This window comes from Haemorhous mexicanus, chromosome 2 (genome assembly GCF_027477595.1).
Source record: "Haemorhous mexicanus isolate bHaeMex1 chromosome 2, bHaeMex1.pri, whole genome shotgun sequence".
NCBI classification, from domain to species: Eukaryota; Metazoa; Chordata; class Aves; order Passeriformes; family Fringillidae; genus Haemorhous; species Haemorhous mexicanus.
The window spans coordinates 34,173,566-34,193,377 of NC_082342.1; the positions used below are offsets into that span (position 1 = coordinate 34,173,566).

Sequence of the window (19,812 nt, forward strand, 5' to 3'; positions counted from 1 at the left end):
AGCTCTGGCTGCTGCTATTGCTGCTTTTCTGTGCCACCAGAAGGAGCAGCCCACGTACCTCCACCAGCAGCTGTCTGATGACCGTGTCCCTCCGCCCTTTCTCAGGGGTCTCCACGATGTCGTTCCCGCAGGGCTGCTGGTTCTGTATGGCCTCAGTGGTCACTGAGAGCTCCACCTGCCCTGGAGGAAACAGGGGTCAGTCAGCCCTGCCAGGCAGAGCCAGGGAAATATGGGTTTGTGTTTGTGCTGGCAGCTCTGTGATGCATTACAGAGAAGCTTTACCAAGAGGAGAACTAAATCTGAGATAGAGTTTCTCATCTTGATCCAGATGCAGCCTTCCAGATCACCTCCTCTGTGATGGCCACCCGAGCAGGTGTTAGTCCATCAGCATGGAGAGTAGTGATGGGGAAGGTCTCAAAAATCAAATGGTCTCTTTCTGGAGGCTTCAGAGAAAGCAAGCTTTGATTAAAAAATTTCAGACCCAAATACATTAAGACAGGACATTCTTAGCTCCACAGCTGGACTGTCTGAGTTCTTTGCATGCCTTAAGGGAATTTGTGATTTCTATTAAAATGTTGGGAAAGCCGTGGCCTGTAACACATCATTTGTTTAGGACATGGAAACTACACCCAGTGTAGTGTCTCAGCATCAAGGCTGGATTTCTGACACAGAGAAGATCCTTCCAAAGAGGTTTGGAGTCATCTAGCTCCTCACACCAGAGATCTGGTGCCGCACACTGCTACCTGATCCCAGTATCTTCTTGTCATCTGGTCTCTTACCTAGAGATCTTGGTGTTACTGCCCAAGCAACAGTTTTTCTTTCATTCACACAGATGCAATAGGATTCCTCCTGTTTCCCCACTGGCACAGCCAGGAAATCAGTAGATTCAGCCAGAGACACGCTGACCTGCCAGGTGTACAGAGAGGAGTCATGAGGTTTGGACTTGCAGAGAAGCTGGAGCTGTTGCAGACAATGCAGTACATGGAAATGGGTAGTGGAGCTACCTATTATGGGTAATGCAGAGCAAGAGCTGCCTGGTAAAGGAGGAAATGACTGAAATTTACACAGTTGTAGGAGATCAGGGAGGTAAGTGTAGAGAACAGCATCTTTGGAAAGGAAATCAGTTCTGGGGAAATGAATAGCACAGACCAGTCGTGACATGAATTAATAAAGATCTCCTTCATGATTAATTAGGTGAAGAGATAAAACACCAGCAGTGGGAAAGCTAGTAAGGGAACAAAGAAAAGTAGAACAAGGGAAAAAGGAAAAGTGAAATAAAGAGCCTGAAAATTGCAAACAAAATAGGAAATACAGGGACATAAGTGAGAGTGCATTGAATGACTGGATAAGTGCCCCTCCTTGTTTCAGCTTCATTCCTTTTAGAATAAAAATCTGTATTTATAAAAAACTAAGCAAAGGCAATTGAGATTATGTACTAATCCCTTCCCAAATTTTCTCTTGTCTTTTTGTATTAGAACAAAATGCAGGTAAGAATGGTGAAGCTATATAGCTCTCCTCAGTGTTTTAGGGACAGATGCAACAAATTACAGGAAGTCTGCATACTCCAGCAAATCTTCTGTGAAGTTTCGTGAGATGAGACTAAAGGCTGAACATAAATATCCACCCTGGTGAACCTGGAATTTCCATTTGGGCATGCAATGATTCTGTGATCTGTGAAGAACCCAGGTTCTCAATTTCTGTAGAACAGTGACATAAATTTGTGATGACAAGGCTGAGGCTCTCAGTAGCAGCGCTTCAGGCTCTGAATCAAATGCAGCTTTCAAAACTTTGACAGGAAAACACATTCCCTCTTCATTGAATACAACAAGGGTTTGTACATATGTACACCTACATCAAATTACCTTTGCAGATCAGTCATCTGGCTTGGAATACCCAGTTAAAAAGGGCCCACTGCAGTCTCCCTGTGGCTGTTAGGCTGAGCAAAGCTGTGAGGAGCATCCCTTACCCTGATGCAGGCAGGCAGGTAGTTGAAAACGGTGGCTTTCAGCATGAAGGACTCCCCACGCACCACAGAGTAGGGCATGGTGAGCTCCACAAAGAAGGGCTGGAAGGCTCTGAGGGACACTGTCGGGGACAGGCCAAAGCCCGTGTCTGCTGAAGTGCAGAATGCATTGGCTTTCCACTCAGTGATGGTGTCAGGGATGGTCACTTCTAGATCAGCTTTTCCCTCAGAGCTGGTAAAGCACAGACAGAGAACAAGATTTCAGTTGTATTCCGGTGTTCATCTATTCTCCTGCTGAGCAACATCTGCTGACAGCAAACCCCTGCCCAGCTGGGTTACAGGCACTGGCTTTTGCATGTTCCTCTAAAGCATCCTATACTTAATGTCCTTAAAAATCCCTTTGTCTACTAGAAATTCTTCTCTCACTGAAATACTGATACATCCACTGAGGCTTTAACCTAGTCCAAGGTTTTGGCCTAGTGACCACACTCTGCATTCTCTTGAGCACTTACTTCACTGAAACTATGTCCCAGATCCATGTCTCAGGGAAGTACTTCCGGACAGTCTCCATAGGATTGCCATCAACCATATCTTCTACCATGTCATAACTCATTTCTCCATGCAGATTCATTGCAGAGACTAGCAAATTTATTCAAGGACAGGAAGAAAGGAAAAGATGTGTCAAACTCCTTTCTAAACCAGGACAACTACTTTCCCTCCAGGTAGGTGCTATTCTTAGGTCAAATTTTAAAATTGAAAGAACAGCTTTGATATCTTGGCCACTGGAAACATCAATTTCTCTATTGCCATCTCAGTATTTAATTTTTCTTAATGTTGCTACTCTTCTTACAGAGATTGGATGGAGTTGAACATTCTTCCCCCACTGCCAGCAAACCCCTCAGTGCCAAAAGAACCATGCATGATGATATGAGGGCATATTTCTATAGCAATACAGAATCAAATCCGAAGCTTACTGTCCACAAATATTACTATGGCACGCAGTTTAATAATCTGTTTGAAGAACTGATTGCATTTATACATGACCAGAAACAGAAGCCACACTTAGCCCTCCATCTAGGACGTTTTTAAAAATGAAAATGGGTCTTAACATCTCTGGCTATCTCACAGTGTTGCATACTGTTGTGCCTTACAAAAGGCATTTCCAGCAAGCTTAAAAGACTTTACATCTCAAAGCAGACAGCTGTCTTGAGCCATACTCTGATGACAAATCCTCCATTTCCAAACCAAAGATCTGATCCTTATGAGTAGGAGGCTAGAAGCTGTCACTGGACCAAAAGCTACAATTGTTTAATTGGAGCTGGGGTACTGCACCATAAAAGTCAGGAATTGGAAGCGATATAGGTGAGTCTTTTATATAGTTTTTCTAATCTCAGATCTGTTTAAGAAAACAAGCAAAAAACCCCAACATCATTCTCTCTATCTTCACAGTCACTCAACCTGCAGAGAAATGACATGACCTACGTAGCCCCTTCTAGACATGTAAATGGGGAAACAGGGAACAGAACCAAATTTCTCAGCCATCAGTGGTAAAATATTGAACCACGGGATTGTACCATTTTCTCATTTGTCCTGGCCCACTTTTTCCCTAGTTGCTCCTCTAGCTATTCTAAGAACGTTGCTGCCTAGAAGCAGATGCTCCTTTTTTTAGGTTTTCATAGCAGGACTCAGATCTGATAAGAAAAAAACCCCATTACTTTGTGCTGAAAGACTCCTTTAGTGCCTACAAGCCCTCTGCTGCTGTAGGGGTGGCACGGGTGACCAAGCACACACAGCTCCAGCCAGGCACATCTGTCTGCCTGGGAGATGCAGGCAGAGGTGAATCAGTTCTGTATTTCAGGACTGGGTCTAGAAGGGAGGGATCTGAGTTAGGTCAGCATATCTGAATGCAATCAGATCTGCCTGTGTAACTAATATTCAAAGATTCAGAGAGGGAAGGAAATAGGCAGGGTGGTAAATTTTAGGAAGTTGTGTGAGGGGTAAAACCAAGAAGGTACTAGAACCACTGTAACTCCTTTCCATCATGTGTTCTGGGTAATGCTCGCAGAGTTCAGGCTTATGGATCTTGCTGCTAGTGAAGACTTTTAAGCCCAATTCCTAGTAAACAAAGAGAAAGAAGAACAAAAAATATGCAAAAAAATTGGTTTGAAAATAAACTTTATTTAGTATGTCAGGAATGGATGTACCTAAGTCTGGTATTGATCAGAATAAGAGAGCTTGTATGTAAATTCCAGATAGGCTTGTTTGACACAGATGTGGAGTCTCTATTGTGTTATTCTCATACTAAGGCTAAATCCTGGTATGATCAGATGGAAAGGTAAGGCCACAGGCCTACCTTGGGGACACCTGCCTGCATGAAAATGGCATGTGTGAAATGCACTGGAGGGAGGGTACTCAAAAAACTTTGTGCGGGACACTTTGGGTGCATATGCGTGGATTTATGGGTTATCAAATCAACTGATACTTTAACAAAGACCTATTTAAACCAGAGAAAGAAAACATGAGTGAATGAGGAGTTTCTAATACTATGGCACTAGATGTAATTTCTCAGGACTGTTTCCTTATCCAAGCCCATTTGCAGCTGTCTGTACTATGAGGAGACCTTTCAAAGTTTTAATGGTTTAAAGAAGCACTCAGTTACTGTTTATGGGCTACGTAGATGTGGGAACTGGGCCTGGTTATTTTCTTGCATACAAACATGAGCAAGTTTACAGCAAATGAGCTTATCTTTTTATTAAAAAGCCCTACAGGGCAGGTGAGAAGAAGAGAGGAGACTGAATTCAAAAGGGAACAAAAGAGAAAAATGAAAGGCTGGTGCTTACTTTGAGAATTTCGTAGGCATCCCCTTCGCCGTCAGAAGAAATGGGTACGTAGAGAAATCCATTTAATGACAGATTGTCGAGTGATACACATGGATTGACGTTGTCTTCTTCCAAGTAGTATTCCCTGAAGCTATAACCCTGGCTTTCCTTTAGTGGGAGAAGATTATACACCTGGGGAAATGCGAATAACAGGGAACAATGCAGCAGGTCCCCTCTTACAGGGACAGACAGAACCTAACACTCCACTGGTAAATGCCAGCTTCTAAAAAGCAAGTGTAAGGAATGCAACTGTAAAAGCACATTGCCCCATGTCTATAGTGCTGTTAGTGAGGGCTTGCTTGGTTCTTGTACTTGCTCATTACCAAAAGTAGCCAAGACTCACAGAGCTAGGAGAAAGCTCATTTTCAGGTTTCATAAGGAGAACGCTCTTGTCCACTGCACGGAGGGCACACAGGGATCTTGGAGAGGTGTGGAATTGCAGATGTGTGTTGGAAGCAGGAAGACCTTCCTTGGGTGCAAAACTCAATCTCACCTGCAAATCCAAAAGGATGTTCAAGTAACCATTTTTCCAGACACTGTTACATTATTATTCTGACACTTCTAGCTGTGTGAACTGAGGTCAGCTAGTGTCTAATGGATATTCATCTTTGATCAGCGTAATTAATAAAGATGAGTGATTCTCTTTTTGCTTCTGTCTCGCTCCACGCTTTTTATTTTCATAGCTTTGTAGCTTAGTCTGGTCACCAATCCTCAGTCAACATCTGGTCAGAACATTTCATGAACCCATTGTGAATTCTGCTTTCATTCTGGAAATCTAAACCGAGCTGCTGTCCATAAGACAAACACAGGTTGCATAAACCACGGCTTGTACTCACTTTATTGGGGAGGCACATTTCAACCTGGAAATCCTGTGAACTGGCGATGACTTCCCCACTGGGTGAAGTGGTGTACACAAGCATCTGTGCCACGGGAGCAGTTGCTGCCTCGACAGGGAAGCTCAACCGAAACGTCCCAGAAGCTAACAGAGAGAGCAAGAGGCTGTTCAGTATGCAAGAGGTTCCAGTATACGCATTTGCCTTCCCCAGATAAAAAAGCCAGGTTCACTCCTGATGAATATTTTTAGTTATCAGGGGCTGGCAAACAGACACATGACTAAAATTTGTGGCTGGTGCTGAAGACACCTGCATTCAAAGACCTATTGTGAATTTACAAAATACATGAGTTTGGAGGGCATCTCCCTGCCTTCTGGAATCTCCCCAGTTAATTGTGACATAATTTTTTTCCCCTCAGGCTCCAAGATCTACAAAAAAATAGTTGAGGCAAAAAAAAGTAACATGAGTGTTACAAAAAGGTGATAGCAGTCAAGGCTGCAGAGTGGCTGAAAGAATAATTTTGGAAGGTTACTGCTAAGTAAGCGCTTATCTGAACACCAAACCATTGCTCCAAAAAGGGTGGAAAATGCCCCTCTGTGCTGGAAAACTCTATCAGGGCCTGAGCTTTATGTCACAATCTAGACAAGGTGACAGAATATCCTTTGGTACCAGCCCAGGTGGGGGTTCAGTCGCTGCTTCTAGTGAGGTTACAGAACTTTGTACAGCACACAAGATCTTTTACTGCCATAATCCATAATCTGTTTATATCCACTGCAGGGCAACTCCTTCTCACAGACTTACAAAATGTCTCTCTCTTCTCATTTTCAAAAGACATTTAAAGTTGCATCACAGCCTGTCTCTGGTACTGAAATGTGTAATACTTGGATATTTATGTGAATAAATTTAAATGTGTTGATTAGAATATAGGTATGCGTGTGTTTGCATGCTTACAAGGCAGGAATGATTAAAAAACCCAAAAATTAGGGGAAGTGAGAGAGACAAAGAAATGGAGGCACACCCTTCCTACTTGTTGTACACGTGAGTCTCACAACACTGGTAAGCATCCCCAGTCAGAATAGGGTGGAGTGGCCATCAGAAAGTGCTGGTTTTATGAAACGGCCAAGACATAATACTTATTTTTGCTTGAATTTTCTAACATTTTCTCATTAAAAAAATAGCACCTGTTGGAACTCAGAGAAAACAAAACTAACCAAAGCCACGGCATATAAAAAGGCTTAATTTTGAAAATTCAAACATTACATGCAAAGTTTGAATGAAATGTTAAATTCAGTGTTTGAATTGAAGTAATTTATCTACATCCCCCCTGCCCCAAATTACCATCAGAAATGCTAAAAAGGCATAGATCTGCTCACCATCTCCAGGATTCACAGTCAGATCATGGGTGTCAGCTAATACGATTTGTCCCTTGGCCATCACCTGTGTAACAGAGAAATCTTCCTGTAATTGTTGTTTTCAGGGTTGAAAGGAGAAGGAATGTTCACTGGGTTAATTGTAAGAGTGTGAGCAACACCAAGAAGGTACTAAACAAGTGCCAGGCTGGAATTTACTGGGTCTTTGGAGACAGAAATATTTGCTCCTAGGAGGACCACATTGATCATACATATCTTTGCTTTACATATTACATATTACATATACATATATAGATATGTATATATCCATATTACATATTACATATATAGATCAGGTTCAAATGCATTTTGCCTCAAACCACACATAACTCTGTGAGTCATCTGCACATTTCTAACAGTTTGGAACAGACAGGAGATCAAAAAGTCTCCTCATTCCTCTCTCAGTTGCATCATGAAACACTATGAAGAAAAATTTCACCAGGATTAGTTTTATAACTGCACAAAGTTGGAACCACAGGCTGCAGAAGACCACAGGCTGCAAAGAATAGGAGCTTGAACTGGGTACCTGAAGTCAGGTAGTAAGCAATAGCCTAAATGCTTCCTGTAATTCCCTCATTTCTAGAAAAAAGATTCCTTTTGCACAGTCAAAAATGCTTTTTTTTCAGTTACTTTTGACATGGAATATTTATTCCATAACACCGTATTTTAATTTCAAGATGTGGGATCCACATCTGTGAAAACGGAAATTCTCTCACTGTTTGTTTCCCCACTGTATGCATATACTTAAAATCAATTCTCCCAGTTAACTGGGATAAACAGGTATCTTGTCTTTCCATTAATTGTTAGAAGTCTTGAAAATAAGCACATAGACATCCATAGCATAGGTTTCTATTTTCTTTTTTGAATATCAGCCTAAGTCCCCTGATGTTCTGTGCAGTCCACCAGAAATGAAGTGTCTGTTTTACTGATATTTTAATTGTTCTCCAAAGCTACTCTTGTCTTCTCTGCTAGTGTCATTAAATGGGATAACGAGAAAAACAAATTTAGGGAGATAGACATTTGGATATTCATTTGAAACTTCCTGTTCTCCCAAGAGAGACTGACATGTCATTGTTTGGTCACAGTTCAATTAGTCTCTCTTCTCTGACACCCAAAATGAACAAATTCATCGTTCTTAATGGCAGCATGTTACAGTCTGTTCCAATTACTGTGGTCTCCCAAAATTCTGCACACAGAAGCCAGAGAAAAGAGAAAGATTAGCAAAGTGTATTTAATTGATTGCACTGTTGCAGGCCATGGTTTCCATTCCAAATGCTCTCCATCATTACTGGCCATCTAGCAGTGCTCTGGTTGCTCAATATGGAACATAGCTAGAGGTCACACAGTATTTCTGTGGCTGTAGATCAAAGTAACCCCAAACATGTCTTACCAAATAATAAATGACAATTTTCTTCTGCTCCCCTATGGCCTCTGGTGTGAAGATATAGTGCACCTGGACCTCTGCTGAGGAGCCACAACTTAGTGTCTCAGGCTTTGGCTCAATTTTGAGGAAGCTCTTACTGAGGGAGTAGGAGCGAGTTACTCTGTGCGTGGTACGCTTGTAGGACGGTGTCATCCAGTCACTGTCATAACAGTTCAGTTCAGGTCTATGATCTGCCTGAGAAGGAAGAATAAAAGGTTCATAGCCAAACAAAATCAGGTATAAAGTCACACAAAAGTCCACAGAAAAACTCTGGATATGTTCTGTATTTTTTTATGCTTAGGAGATTGTGGATAACATGCAGAGAAGACAGAGAAGTGAGGTGACCCACCAAGAAACTTGCCTTACTTTTCAATTGTCAGAAAAGACTGATAATCCATGGACAGACATTTCCTCTGTTGAAGAGAAAGACAGAGGTCTACCCCTGTCTCTGCCACTCACCTGGATTTCCAGGGAGAGTTCTGTGAAGCTGGTAGTGTCTATAGAAAACCAGGATTGTCCCTGCTCATCTGTAGTGTAATTCCCTTTGTATTTGTTTCCACCCACAGTAATCGTGATGGTTTCATTGGCAAGTGGAGCATCAGTGCCATCGACCAGCTTCACCTAACAAAGCAGTAACAAACTTCAGGTTTTAGACTAGCAACAAAAAGCGATTGACAAGTAATACATCCTCTTCCCTCTTTTCCTCCTTGCCAGGCAGGATATTTCTTGATAGAGAAGAACAAAGGAAAAGAATGTGGAAATGTGTGAGGCACTCCCTGAGTTGTCTGAGGGAACAACTGAGAAAATTCTCAGCAAAACAACCCAGTCAGCCCATGGAAATTATCTATTAGGATCCTTAGTTCCTCAGTAGTTTTAACTCCCCTGGCCAGCTTCATTTGGGACCTCTACCATGTATCACCTGCCTCTTGAACCATGTAACCCACACCCCCCTGACTCCATCTGATGGGATTGTGCACTTGTGTCTTTGCTGTGCCACTCATTGCCCAGGGTCTCAGACGTTCCCTACCGTCCCAAAGAGTGGGATCCCTGGTCTGTACACATAGTCCAACAGGTCAAAGTGGATTTTGCTCATGGTGGATGTGATACCACAGGAGCCTGTTCCAGTCATCTCTATTCCTGAGACAGAGCACAGTAAAGAGGGGTTATTATTGAATTTCTAGTCATGTTACTCCACCTTCCATGTGTTTGCCAGTTGCTCCTGGTATGGCCTGCCATCACTTTGCCTTCTTCATGTCCTACATACCTGTGCCATCTTCTGTGATTTTGCCTTGTACCTCAATGCTCATCTCATATCCCTTGCGCAGGAGCTGAAACACCTTGGTCCTCACCACACCAGAAACACACCCACGAGCATCTGCCTAAGCAAGGGATTGGAGAGAAAATTGAAATTCTGTGAACAAAGTTTGTGCATTGAGGAATGAGAATAGAAACCCCAGACCCAACATTCTTGACTTCTGTTCATGAAATTCCAGAATTTCTTCAAGGGTTATCTCCAATAATTTGTGTTCAGCCTGTTTCCTAGTGTTTCATCCACATATTTTCTGTGTTCTGTGAGGTACCTGACACAGTTTTCTAAGGGTCACACAGGTTTCCTTGTTAATTCTCTCCTGCCTTAATTCTGTTTTTCTTCCTGTTTCTTCCAGTCTTCTCTCTTCATCTTGTTGCTCTTTCTCCTGTATTTGACCCATATACAATACCTCCTCATCTTTGTTCCTTGTTCTCTATACAGCCTTCTTGTTTTCTCCTCATCTTTGCTCCTTGCTCACAGTCAGTCCCTCTCACAGTTAGAAAATTCCTTCAAAGATTATTTTCTCAGTTTGTGGAACTGCAGCAAAGACCTCAAGGCTATCAGCTGGAGGTTTGTCACTGGTTTCAATGGGGTCATGTTTTCATCATCAGTTCTGTTTCCAGGCTGTTAAGAATGCCTTCCTCTGAGATTCCTTCCTTTTCCCTAGAGAGAATGCTATCTCTGATGCCCTACTCATTCCCAGCATATTTGATCTTTCTTGAGACAACACTGCCTGTTAACCTCCAGAAAATCCACTGTGTTTTGATCTTGGGACTCACCCGCCTAGTGAATTCTTCACACACAGATTCTGTTTCTTTTCCATAACAACTTGAAGCAGACTGGGAAAATTTCCGGCATACTTGGACATTCACCAAACCAGGAACAGGCTTCCCATAGGTGTACCTAATCACAGTGTGTTAAACAATGTATCAGATAGGAAGACAATCAGTCACAGTCACACTCAGACACATCTCCTTAAAGACCTCTGTGGCTGATTTCCTAATACTTCTTAAAGGATGACTAATCTGACATTTTAATGATTTCCATCACTTCCATAGTGAGATTCTTCCATCATCCATGGAAGGTACATTCATCCTGTTCTAGGTGGGATGTCTCTGCAGAGAAAGGTTGACTTCAGAAAATTATTTCAGCCAGGAGCATTTGCATATTACAAACTGCTCAGGGTTCCATGAAAAAATGGAAAGACAAGCAGGTACTCAGACGGAGAGATTTATGAGTTAAAAATGAGAACACGGGGTTAGCATCACCAATTTAAATGATGCCTGATCTGGCATCTTGGAGTATTTGAGGGTTCAGCATTGGCAGACAAGCTCAAACTGAAGAAATGTAAAGACAGAAAGAGAAAATGTGAGATAAACTGAGAAGAGAAAGATGCAGATTTGTTTGACATAATCTTTTAAGGAACACAAGGAAGACCCTTCACTTTGACTGTTCAGGCCAAGCAGCAGGTTCAGGACTGACAGAATGAAATGACTGACAGAATGAGTGTTCACTATATGCCTGGGAAAAGTTGTAAAACCCTCCCCAAGTACTTCTTTTGGTCCTCGTCAAAAAGGACCAAGAGTGAAGGATAAGCAAGAGAAATTTACTGGAGCTCTGTGACTCACAGACCACAGACAGACACTGGAAGCTCGTTGTCCTTTATAGTGATCATCTTTGGGACCTTCACCAGGACCTCGAACCTGGGCAGCACTAGATGGAAGAGAGAAAGTCTGGTATGAGAAGAGTGAATAGGAGCTGTGTACTACACAGTAACCCAAGCACAGAGCCAGGATCATCCTCATGAACCTCCCTGTGGTCTCCAGTATATATCTCTACCTCTTCCATAGGTTTTCTCAGGCTTCACCACTGTTTGGGTTCAAAGGCAATTAGGGAATTTGTAGTCCTTACCTTGCCTTATGGGCAGCACAGACTTACGTGGCACCAGAGAGCTGAGCAGATCCCTCACCTGTGTCCATTCACAAGGACACACTGGCCCTCTGTGATGTCTTCACAATGCATCATTTGCAGGAGGGACTTGCGGCAGCACTTTCACCACCTTTGTGATTTACCACATTGAAATGCCCCAAATCATTGATTCTCTTGGCTCATTCTTACTGTTCTGGATTTGCAGAGTTGCTCCTAGGCCCACTAAGATGCACTGTGGGATATTGTCCGGCATAGCCACAGAGTTCAAGTGGATCTATCCACAGACTCTCAGATCCATATTTTCGAGCGGAAAAGGCAGCACTGAAGCCCAATATAAAGGGGCACAAGTGAAATACATATTTTGCTTCTGAGCATTAAGTTACGTCCCTCTTCCCATATTGCATCCTGCAGCCCTACACCTCCAACTCCTCATGCCCAGGACTGGACTGAAGCATGCAATGTCCTGCTTCCAGGTGGTGCAGCTGAGGGCTTTTTTCACAGTGCAAGAAAATAACAGCAGAGTGGCTGCACATCCAGGAAATGGAAAATAACCCTGGGTTAAACAGTTTAGACACAAATTTGCCTCTAAGATGGGAGGCAAGGCTCAGTGTTTCAACCCCAGGGTGCATTTCCTCAAAAGAATTTAAGAGAAATAGCAATAGGAGAGATTCATAAAAAATAGACTAAAGGACAAAGGAAAGAAAAATTGGTTTAGGAGGAGGCTAACAACGGGACTTAACATCTTTGATTTTGTGGGGCATTCAGAATGGTCTTTGTGGGAGGAGGAACAGGCCATCTGTCACCATGGCAGATTGAAGCCTATAGCCTGGTTTGTTGTCAAATTATTTACCATGCCTGACTCAAAGCCAAATAAGACATCTTTCATGGACTTCAATGTCAATCTATGGACTGCATATTCCAGAAACAGCAGGTCCTGATCAATGGATCTACTGTTTCTGGAATAAATAGCTGATCCTCATGCAGAGTCAGGGAGAGCCTGGGAGTGTGAAGCACTGGCCAATCAGCCTTGTCAAATATGCACTACAGTCAGAATACACACTTATGGTCAGAATACACATCTGTGATCACCCAGGAAGCTTAGTTAGAGAACTGAGAGTTAAAAGGCTCCCTGCAGCAGCACATTTCTCCTTGCTCAGTCTCTCCTAGCAGTCTTTTGTAACATTCATGGGTTGCCCTTCAATTGCAAGTTTTCTACCAAACATGTTTTCCAAGCTGTCACAGAAACAGGGAAGAGCAAAAATAGAGAGGATTACGAATGGAGAAAGAGACCTTATGCAATGATGAGAGAAGCAAAATAGAGCCACCAAAATATTGTCATCTCTTACATTCTTATCATTGCTACTTGCAACAAACTGCTGGACTGGAGTCAACTGAGACAAAGCCAGCTGAAATTGGTGCCACAAGCCATACACAGGAATTCTGGCATGTTCTGTGCTCCCCAGAGCAGTTTGAGCAAATACAATCTTGGGCAGGTTGCAGAGATGCTGTAAAGTCAGCAATCACTTAGTGCTTTCTGGCTCAGCCCCTATGAACCCCATTGCCTGTTATATTCCATGTTGTTCCCAGGAAATACCAAATTGAGTGGTCACAGTAAAAGGCATCACTTTCAAATTCCTCTCCTTACCAAATTCCTCCACACTGAAGGAGTGCTCCACATGGGATGAGAAGCTCTTCTGCACAACTATTTTGTAGAAGCCTTGGATGGGATCCGAGGTGAGGGGGAAGGAGAGCTGTGTAAAGCCTGTTTCTAGTTCCACCCCTTGCCACTGGTACACACGGTTCCTCTGGGGATCCTGCAGGTGAGGGTAACAGTGTCACAAGACAGTACAGGAGAGTGCTAGGGATAGAGCAGTGCAGGGCCCAGTGCATGCACATCCCAGCTGGGAAATACCTATCTGTAATTATTTAACAATCAGTGAGGTTCTGAAAGCACTTACCTGCCAATTCTGCATAACTTGCATGCAAGAAAGCTTTTAAACACTTTTGTGTTGTCTCCCCCTCAGCTGTACCTGCAAAGGATGGGGCTGGGAAGCTAGGCAAGACAGACTGGCAGGGTAACAGAAGGGAACAGAACTAAGTGAAACACATGGAGAAAAGGGGGAAGTTTCAGCTTCCTTGACTGGCCATAGAGCATGCAAAAGTTTTGGTTTTCTCCTGGCTGGAATGAAGACTGCTGAAGTACCAAGAAACAATCTGCTGAGTAATCAGACACCTGACTTATCTATGGGACTGAGAAAGGACTCACTACACAGGACTCATTAACTGTGTAAATCAAAATAAATTTTGTGCTCACTTATTTCAGGGTTTGTCCATGAGCCCTCATCATGAGTTTTTTCAAAAGAAGATATCCCAAATAATAATTGTAAATTTTGGGTTCTCATCTGAAAAAGTGAGAGCTTGAATTGTTGAAACATCCTTCCTATTAACTTTTGTTTGCCACTGAAATTCAACCATTAAAAAAAAAGCCAGACAAAAAGAACAGGCTTGGGAGGACAAGGGATGTCTACTTATCTAATTTTGTTTCTTTGTTTTTGAAAGCTTATTTAACACTGGTCTCTAATTTCAACCACACTTGGCAGACAGAGACCCAGTTCTGACTGGGAAGAGGAATAAGCCATTTTGATAATATCTAGGCAAGAGCAGATCTGTTCACATCATGGCTTGTAATGGTTAAATAGTTTTCTCCTACAGCTCAAAGAATCATTATTGGAGCTTATTCCTTTAACCAAAGGGAAAATGTTGCAGGCCTGTGATTTTTCCCAAGCCCCTCAGCCTGAAAACACCACTGCTGGGGGCTGGTAGCTCTGTGCACATTCTTCTGCAAATAACAATGTGGTTATCCACTCACCTGAACATAGACAAAGGGAAACTGTGGGGAAAGAGCAGAAGAAAATCAATGTTAGAAATATTAGCCACAGGGAAGTGATTTCCAGATTTGTACTGAAGGGCAGAAGAACAAACTTCTAAGAAGTCCTCTGGGTTGTTCCCTTTCCGTATTCGCTCTTTTTCCCTGGTTCTTGATGGCTTAGGAATCTTTTCTATAATATTTTAGGGCCCTGACCTTTTGTCTTACCACTGTATGAAGATGTGATGAAGCACAAGTTTTCAAAGAACTTGTCTGCATAAGGAACCGATTGTCAAATAAAACAAAGGTGGACTTGCACCCCTGACCAGTTCCATAAAACCAAGTTCTGGTCATGCTGCTCTCTAAGTGTGGGATTGCACCCACTGCCAGAAACAACTGCACACCTGTCACTACCCATGGAAACTCGTCCCACACATTTTTTCAGTAATGACATCCCTGCCCACATGCTTAGCCACATACATTGATTTGAAAATCTGGTTTTAAACATCTATATGCTTCTGAAATGGGGGATTTTTTTTTCAGCCATTAGAGACAGGTGGAAGGTGTCCTAGGATAGAATATGGAACAGGTAAAGCATGGTGTGAGAGAGTATCATATGCTTTAAAGGCTGTCTTCTGTGGTTCTGGATGATGACAGCAATGGTGTTAATTTAAGAATTAAATCTCCTGGCTAACAGCAAGGAATTCAGGCTCTACCTTCTCATTCAGCGGGTAGAAGTCTTTGTCCAGAGAGACGATCCGAAACTGAACTGAAGGGTGTAACAGAAGAAAAGGAAATTCCACTGTTAACTTTGCAGCCATCACCAGGAAATCACAATGTTTCAATAATTTACTACTCAAATTCATTCCATGGCTGAACAGGCTCTGAATTGAGATCTCTAAGTAATAGAAACAATTACTTCAGGCTCTTTCTCTTGCAGATAGCGAGGGGCAGATAAATTTAGAAGGATAATCAGGTCTTGGCTGAATTGAATTATCTCTTGGGAGTGCCTGTCCTGCTTTGTTGATTTTGGTGCAGCCAAGGGAGACTATGCTTTACAGTCATCCCAGTTTTGTGCCCCTACTTGAGCAGAATGAATCAGAGCCTGTGCCTACATCTGGCTGAGATGCTGTGCCTGGAGAATGAAGATTAGGAATGATGAAAGTGCCATGAACTAGACCTCAGCTGACAGAAATAAGATTTACTGAGTACTTTGGATCCCCCCATGAAGAAATCTGAAAACTTCAATACAAGTATGGCACCTCTGGAGAATGGAGCCCTTAAGATGTGTTGCTGCCAGAGTCAATACCAGCCCAATTCCTGGTACCTGTCTGTCCAGGCTTGTAGATGGGTTTGTCTGTCTGGACGAAGACCAAGCTTTCGGAATTCTTGACCAGCACTGACTTGCGGCTCTTGAACTGCAGTGTGTCCCCTGTCACCGTCACAGTGAGAAACGCCACTGATGTGCTGTTGGATTTTGGGAGCTAAGGAGAATGAAGAGGATAACTGCTTTACTGATTCACCCCATTGCACTGAGCGTTGAAGGAAGAAGTGCTAGCTGGGTCAGAAAGTTCCCTAAAGGGACAAAAAGGACTCAGTGCAGGGAGCAAGAAAAAAACTCTTGCCTTCCTTCATTTATATACTTAGACAAATATTGAACTTGATCTTATTCTGTCACATGATTTATCAAAAAGAAAATTAACACAGATTCATTAATTAGGGCATAGAACCTGTTGCTTACATTACTCACCAACCAGCCTTCTGCAGTAAAAAACTGGGAATAAGCTCCAGAAACAGCCATATGATTTCATGGACCTCACTGTCTAACATTTCCCCAGCTTCTACAGCTTTCACTCCTGGCTGATATTTTTTGTCTCAGGCTTACACATATCAAACAAACATGGGGCACATTCTGTCAGTCAAAGTTCCAAAATACTTCTCTTAACACATGTGGGACACAGAATTTGATAATGGGGGGAAATTAGTCCTTGTAAGACTACCACAGTCAGTTATCCACATTGAGTTAATTCTTTTGTTCAACTTAGCTGAGGGGTCTCTGATTGTAGCATGTCTTATTTCTCATTTCTGGACTGTTTGGATCTACAATGCCACATCAATAAACACAAGAGACCATCCCACAAGGATGAGATACTCACAGAGAAAGGGATGCAGGTGAACACATCTTTCTCTGACACCACGTCATCAATCAAGCTCCTGTTCTCCCCTAGGTACTCGAGTGTGGCACTCAGAGTCACAGACTCGTTCAGGTAGGTCAGCTGAACACAGATTTTCTCCTGAGAATTGGTGTGGATCAGAAAGGGCACCAGCACCATGTACTGCCTGTGAAGGGAGGGAAGCAAGAAAGATCAGAAATGTGCAACACTTTCAAGGCAACAGTACTAAGTGAAGGGAAATTAACAAATCAGCATGCCTAATCCATTGCCATCCCTGCGAATTGCAGCGCATATAACATGAGCATTCATTTTATTTTGGGTTTATACATATTAAACGGTCCAACTAATTAGCCTAAAAGCAGGAAAATGCTTGCAGTAGAAAGAACAATTTCTATGCTAATGGAGAGTGCTTTACAAAGGATGTTTTGTTTGGCTTCACAGCAGGGAGTAAGGATGGTTTGAAAGGTTTCAGGCTGTTAATTGAATTTTGTATATCCCACAATCTCCTTTTGAGACTCAAAGGCATTAGCTAAAAACAGACGAGGAAAAAACCCACCCACTTTTCTGACTCCTCCAGTCTTTGCCGATCCAGGTTCCCAAATCCTTCACATGCTGAGCAAAGATGTGAGTGCTTGCAGTTTGGGACCTTATTAAAACGAGCACACAAAGGATTTTGGGGTGTAGTGTTTCATTGCACCTCAAGTGTACTTGCATCTTCAAAGAGCTTTTGAGAAAGGTCCCTCCCTTAAACAAAGCTGCCATTCAATAAAAGGGATCATTTTACTAATAAATCAAATTATTAATTCTGTCCTAGATTAATTGCTTGAAAGATAGGACAGAAGGGGTAGGAACCAGTGAAAACCTCCAGAGTTTGTGTTGAGACCCCTGTTTTTCAGTACATACCTAAATGATCTTGGAAGTACAATTTTCTCATAATTGTGCAGGGTAAGAAAATACTAAAAAATGACATATATTTGTGGAAAAGATTTTTTGTATGATAGAACTGAGTAGCAAAAATAGCAAATGAACTGTTCATAAAGGAAATATAGTAAGTGAGCTCCTACCACTCAGACTTGACCGCTGTTGGTCAGCCTTGGAAAATTCTCAATCAGTAATAAGTAACAAACCCTTCCCCCTGTTGGGAAGGGTTCAGAAAGGAATAGAGGACAAATACAGATAATCCATCCAGAGCTACATTTTTGCCTGGGCTCTGAGCTTTCTGGGGAGTCCTAAAGCTATTGTGGAGGCAGTGGGATCCCAGCAGCTCCTGCATTTCCTTCACCATGAAGCAGAAATGTGGTGAAATGTAGTGAGGAGCCTGCTGGCAATTCTGCTCAGCCAGTGCTGCTGCAGAAGCTGTGAAACGAGGGAACTCCGGCCTCCCAGAGAGTGAGTTATAACTTGTGACTCTGCTTTCTCCAGTGTTTCCTTTCTTCCACAACCTTCTTACCATGGCTTCAGCCCATGCTGCTTCCCCCGATGCCATCCCCCCTGTCCCCTGTCAGTGGCACTGGCAATGTGACAATAACATCCAGTCTACAGAAAGGACAGCATGACCTAGTTCGTGGGGAATTTGGCCTCATTTCTCTTCCTGTTCACTGTTCTGCTGAAATTTTGGCCAACTTGAAGAACTTCCCCTTAGGCTGGCTTCCCTGCCTTTGAAACAAAGATATAAACCATGCTGTTTATAGATCTCTCTTTAGGTGTTTTGGGATGAGTTGTTTAGAAGAGACAGATGAATTAAATTACCATGAGTGTTTTAAGCAACTGCGGTCACAAAACCCATGTATACACATTCCAGGACAAAAAACATCTGGGCTGACAAAAGAGACCTCAGCTTGCTATGAGCTATTCTGACAAGAGAGGCAGTGACTCTGACAGAGGCACGCATCAAGGAGGAATAGGACACCCTAGAGATGGTGGCTGAGGCAAAAATGGTGAGTTTGTCTCTACAGAGAAGGTAATACTGTAGCTTAAGGTGGAATAGTGTCTGTCTGTGTATTGACACTCAGCTACTTGCTAGAACAAGCACCCACCAAAGAAGGCAGTGAACTTCATCAGCCCAAATCCATACTTGCCCATTCAAGTGTCATTATGGCCTCATTCTTATGACCAAATGCAGAGTACTCCCTAGCATGTCCACTGCACTGTAAAACAGCCTACATGCACAACCAGAGAAAAATACCTTTGGCTGCATCCTTCCAAAATCATTGAAGTTTTGGTTACAAAGGACCTCTGGATATCTCAAGCCCACCTTCCCTCCTGGAAGAGGACTTTTGCAAAGGACACCACAGATGGAGTTTCTACCATCTAGCTGGGTCACCTGTTCCCGTGCTGCACGAACTTGATGAATATGGTTTTTTGTAATATGCAATCTGAGCCTTAATTGTGTCTCCTGTCCAGCTGGTCACCTCTGAAACAGAAATAGCAGCAGCTATTTCTGCCCAAATAAGTGATACCCCTACTTGCATAGGGCACAGAAAGCAAGTCTTGGTTGGAAGTTTAATTTTTGTCTTCAGTTCAAGGGATGCTTCCTTTCTGTGTTGTATACAGCATCTGATCTATCCTGCACCCACAGCAAAAACACTAGCCTTATGCTACCTAGCAGTTCACTGCTCAGAACTGCCTCCCTACTGGGTTCCTGTCTTCCTTCTGGGGACCCCAACAGCACCCCTCTCTCTGCCACCTCTCAGCCTCTCTTTGTTCTTCCCTCCCAGAAAAAAGCAGCCTACAAGAAAGATGGAGAGAGACTGTTGCCAAGGGACAGGACAAGGGAAAATGGATTCAAACTGAAAGAGAGTGGGTTTAGATTAGATATTAGGGAGAAAATTTCTTCACTGTGAGGCTGGTGAGGCGCTGGCACAGATTGCCCAGTCATGCTGTGGGTACCCCATCTTGAGATGCTTAAAGCCAGGTTGAATGGAGCTCTGAGCAACCTGGTCTAGAGAAAGGTGTCCCTGTCCATGGCAGAGGGCTTGGAACTGAGTGATCTCTAAGGTCCCTTCCAGCCCAGGCCATTCGATGGTT

At 42.9% G+C, this 19,812-nt stretch overlaps 1 protein-coding gene across 3 annotated transcripts in view; it reads right to left on the reverse strand.

Moving 5' to 3' along the window:
• The window catches only part of LOC132323320 (alpha-2-macroglobulin-like), a 35,082-nt gene that overhangs the window by 13,941 nt on the left and 1,329 nt on the right, over positions 1–19,812 (reverse strand). Inside the window, exons 2-21 of one of the 3 annotated variants that reach the window (XM_059838381.1) lie at positions 16,768–16,951; positions 15,939–16,095; positions 15,328–15,380; positions 14,615–14,635; positions 13,391–13,559; positions 11,445–11,529; positions 10,596–10,719; positions 9,772–9,886; positions 9,535–9,644; positions 8,967–9,128; positions 8,475–8,702; positions 7,049–7,112; positions 5,679–5,821; positions 5,186–5,335; positions 4,804–4,974; positions 3,988–4,078; positions 2,476–2,602; positions 1,967–2,195; positions 780–906; positions 59–180 (exon numbers count right to left, since the gene is read on the reverse strand). In XM_059838381.1, the coding sequence (XP_059694364.1) occupies positions 59–180; positions 780–906; positions 1,967–2,195; positions 2,476–2,602; positions 3,988–4,078; positions 4,804–4,974; positions 5,186–5,335; positions 5,679–5,821; positions 7,049–7,112; positions 8,475–8,702; positions 8,967–9,128; positions 9,535–9,644; positions 9,772–9,886; positions 10,596–10,719; positions 11,445–11,529; positions 13,391–13,559; positions 14,615–14,635; positions 15,328–15,380; positions 15,939–16,095; positions 16,768–16,951 (2,632 nt within the window). Of the gene's footprint in view, positions 1–58; positions 181–779; positions 907–1,966; positions 2,196–2,475; positions 2,603–3,978; positions 4,079–4,803; positions 4,975–5,185; positions 5,336–5,678; positions 5,822–7,048; positions 7,113–8,474; positions 8,703–8,966; positions 9,129–9,534; positions 9,645–9,771; positions 9,887–10,595; positions 10,720–11,444; positions 11,530–13,390; positions 13,560–14,614; positions 14,636–15,327; positions 15,381–15,938; positions 16,096–16,767; positions 16,952–19,812 lie in introns of all 3 variants that reach the window. The other 2 variants (XM_059838380.1, XM_059838379.1) reach the window with 2 other exon arrangements.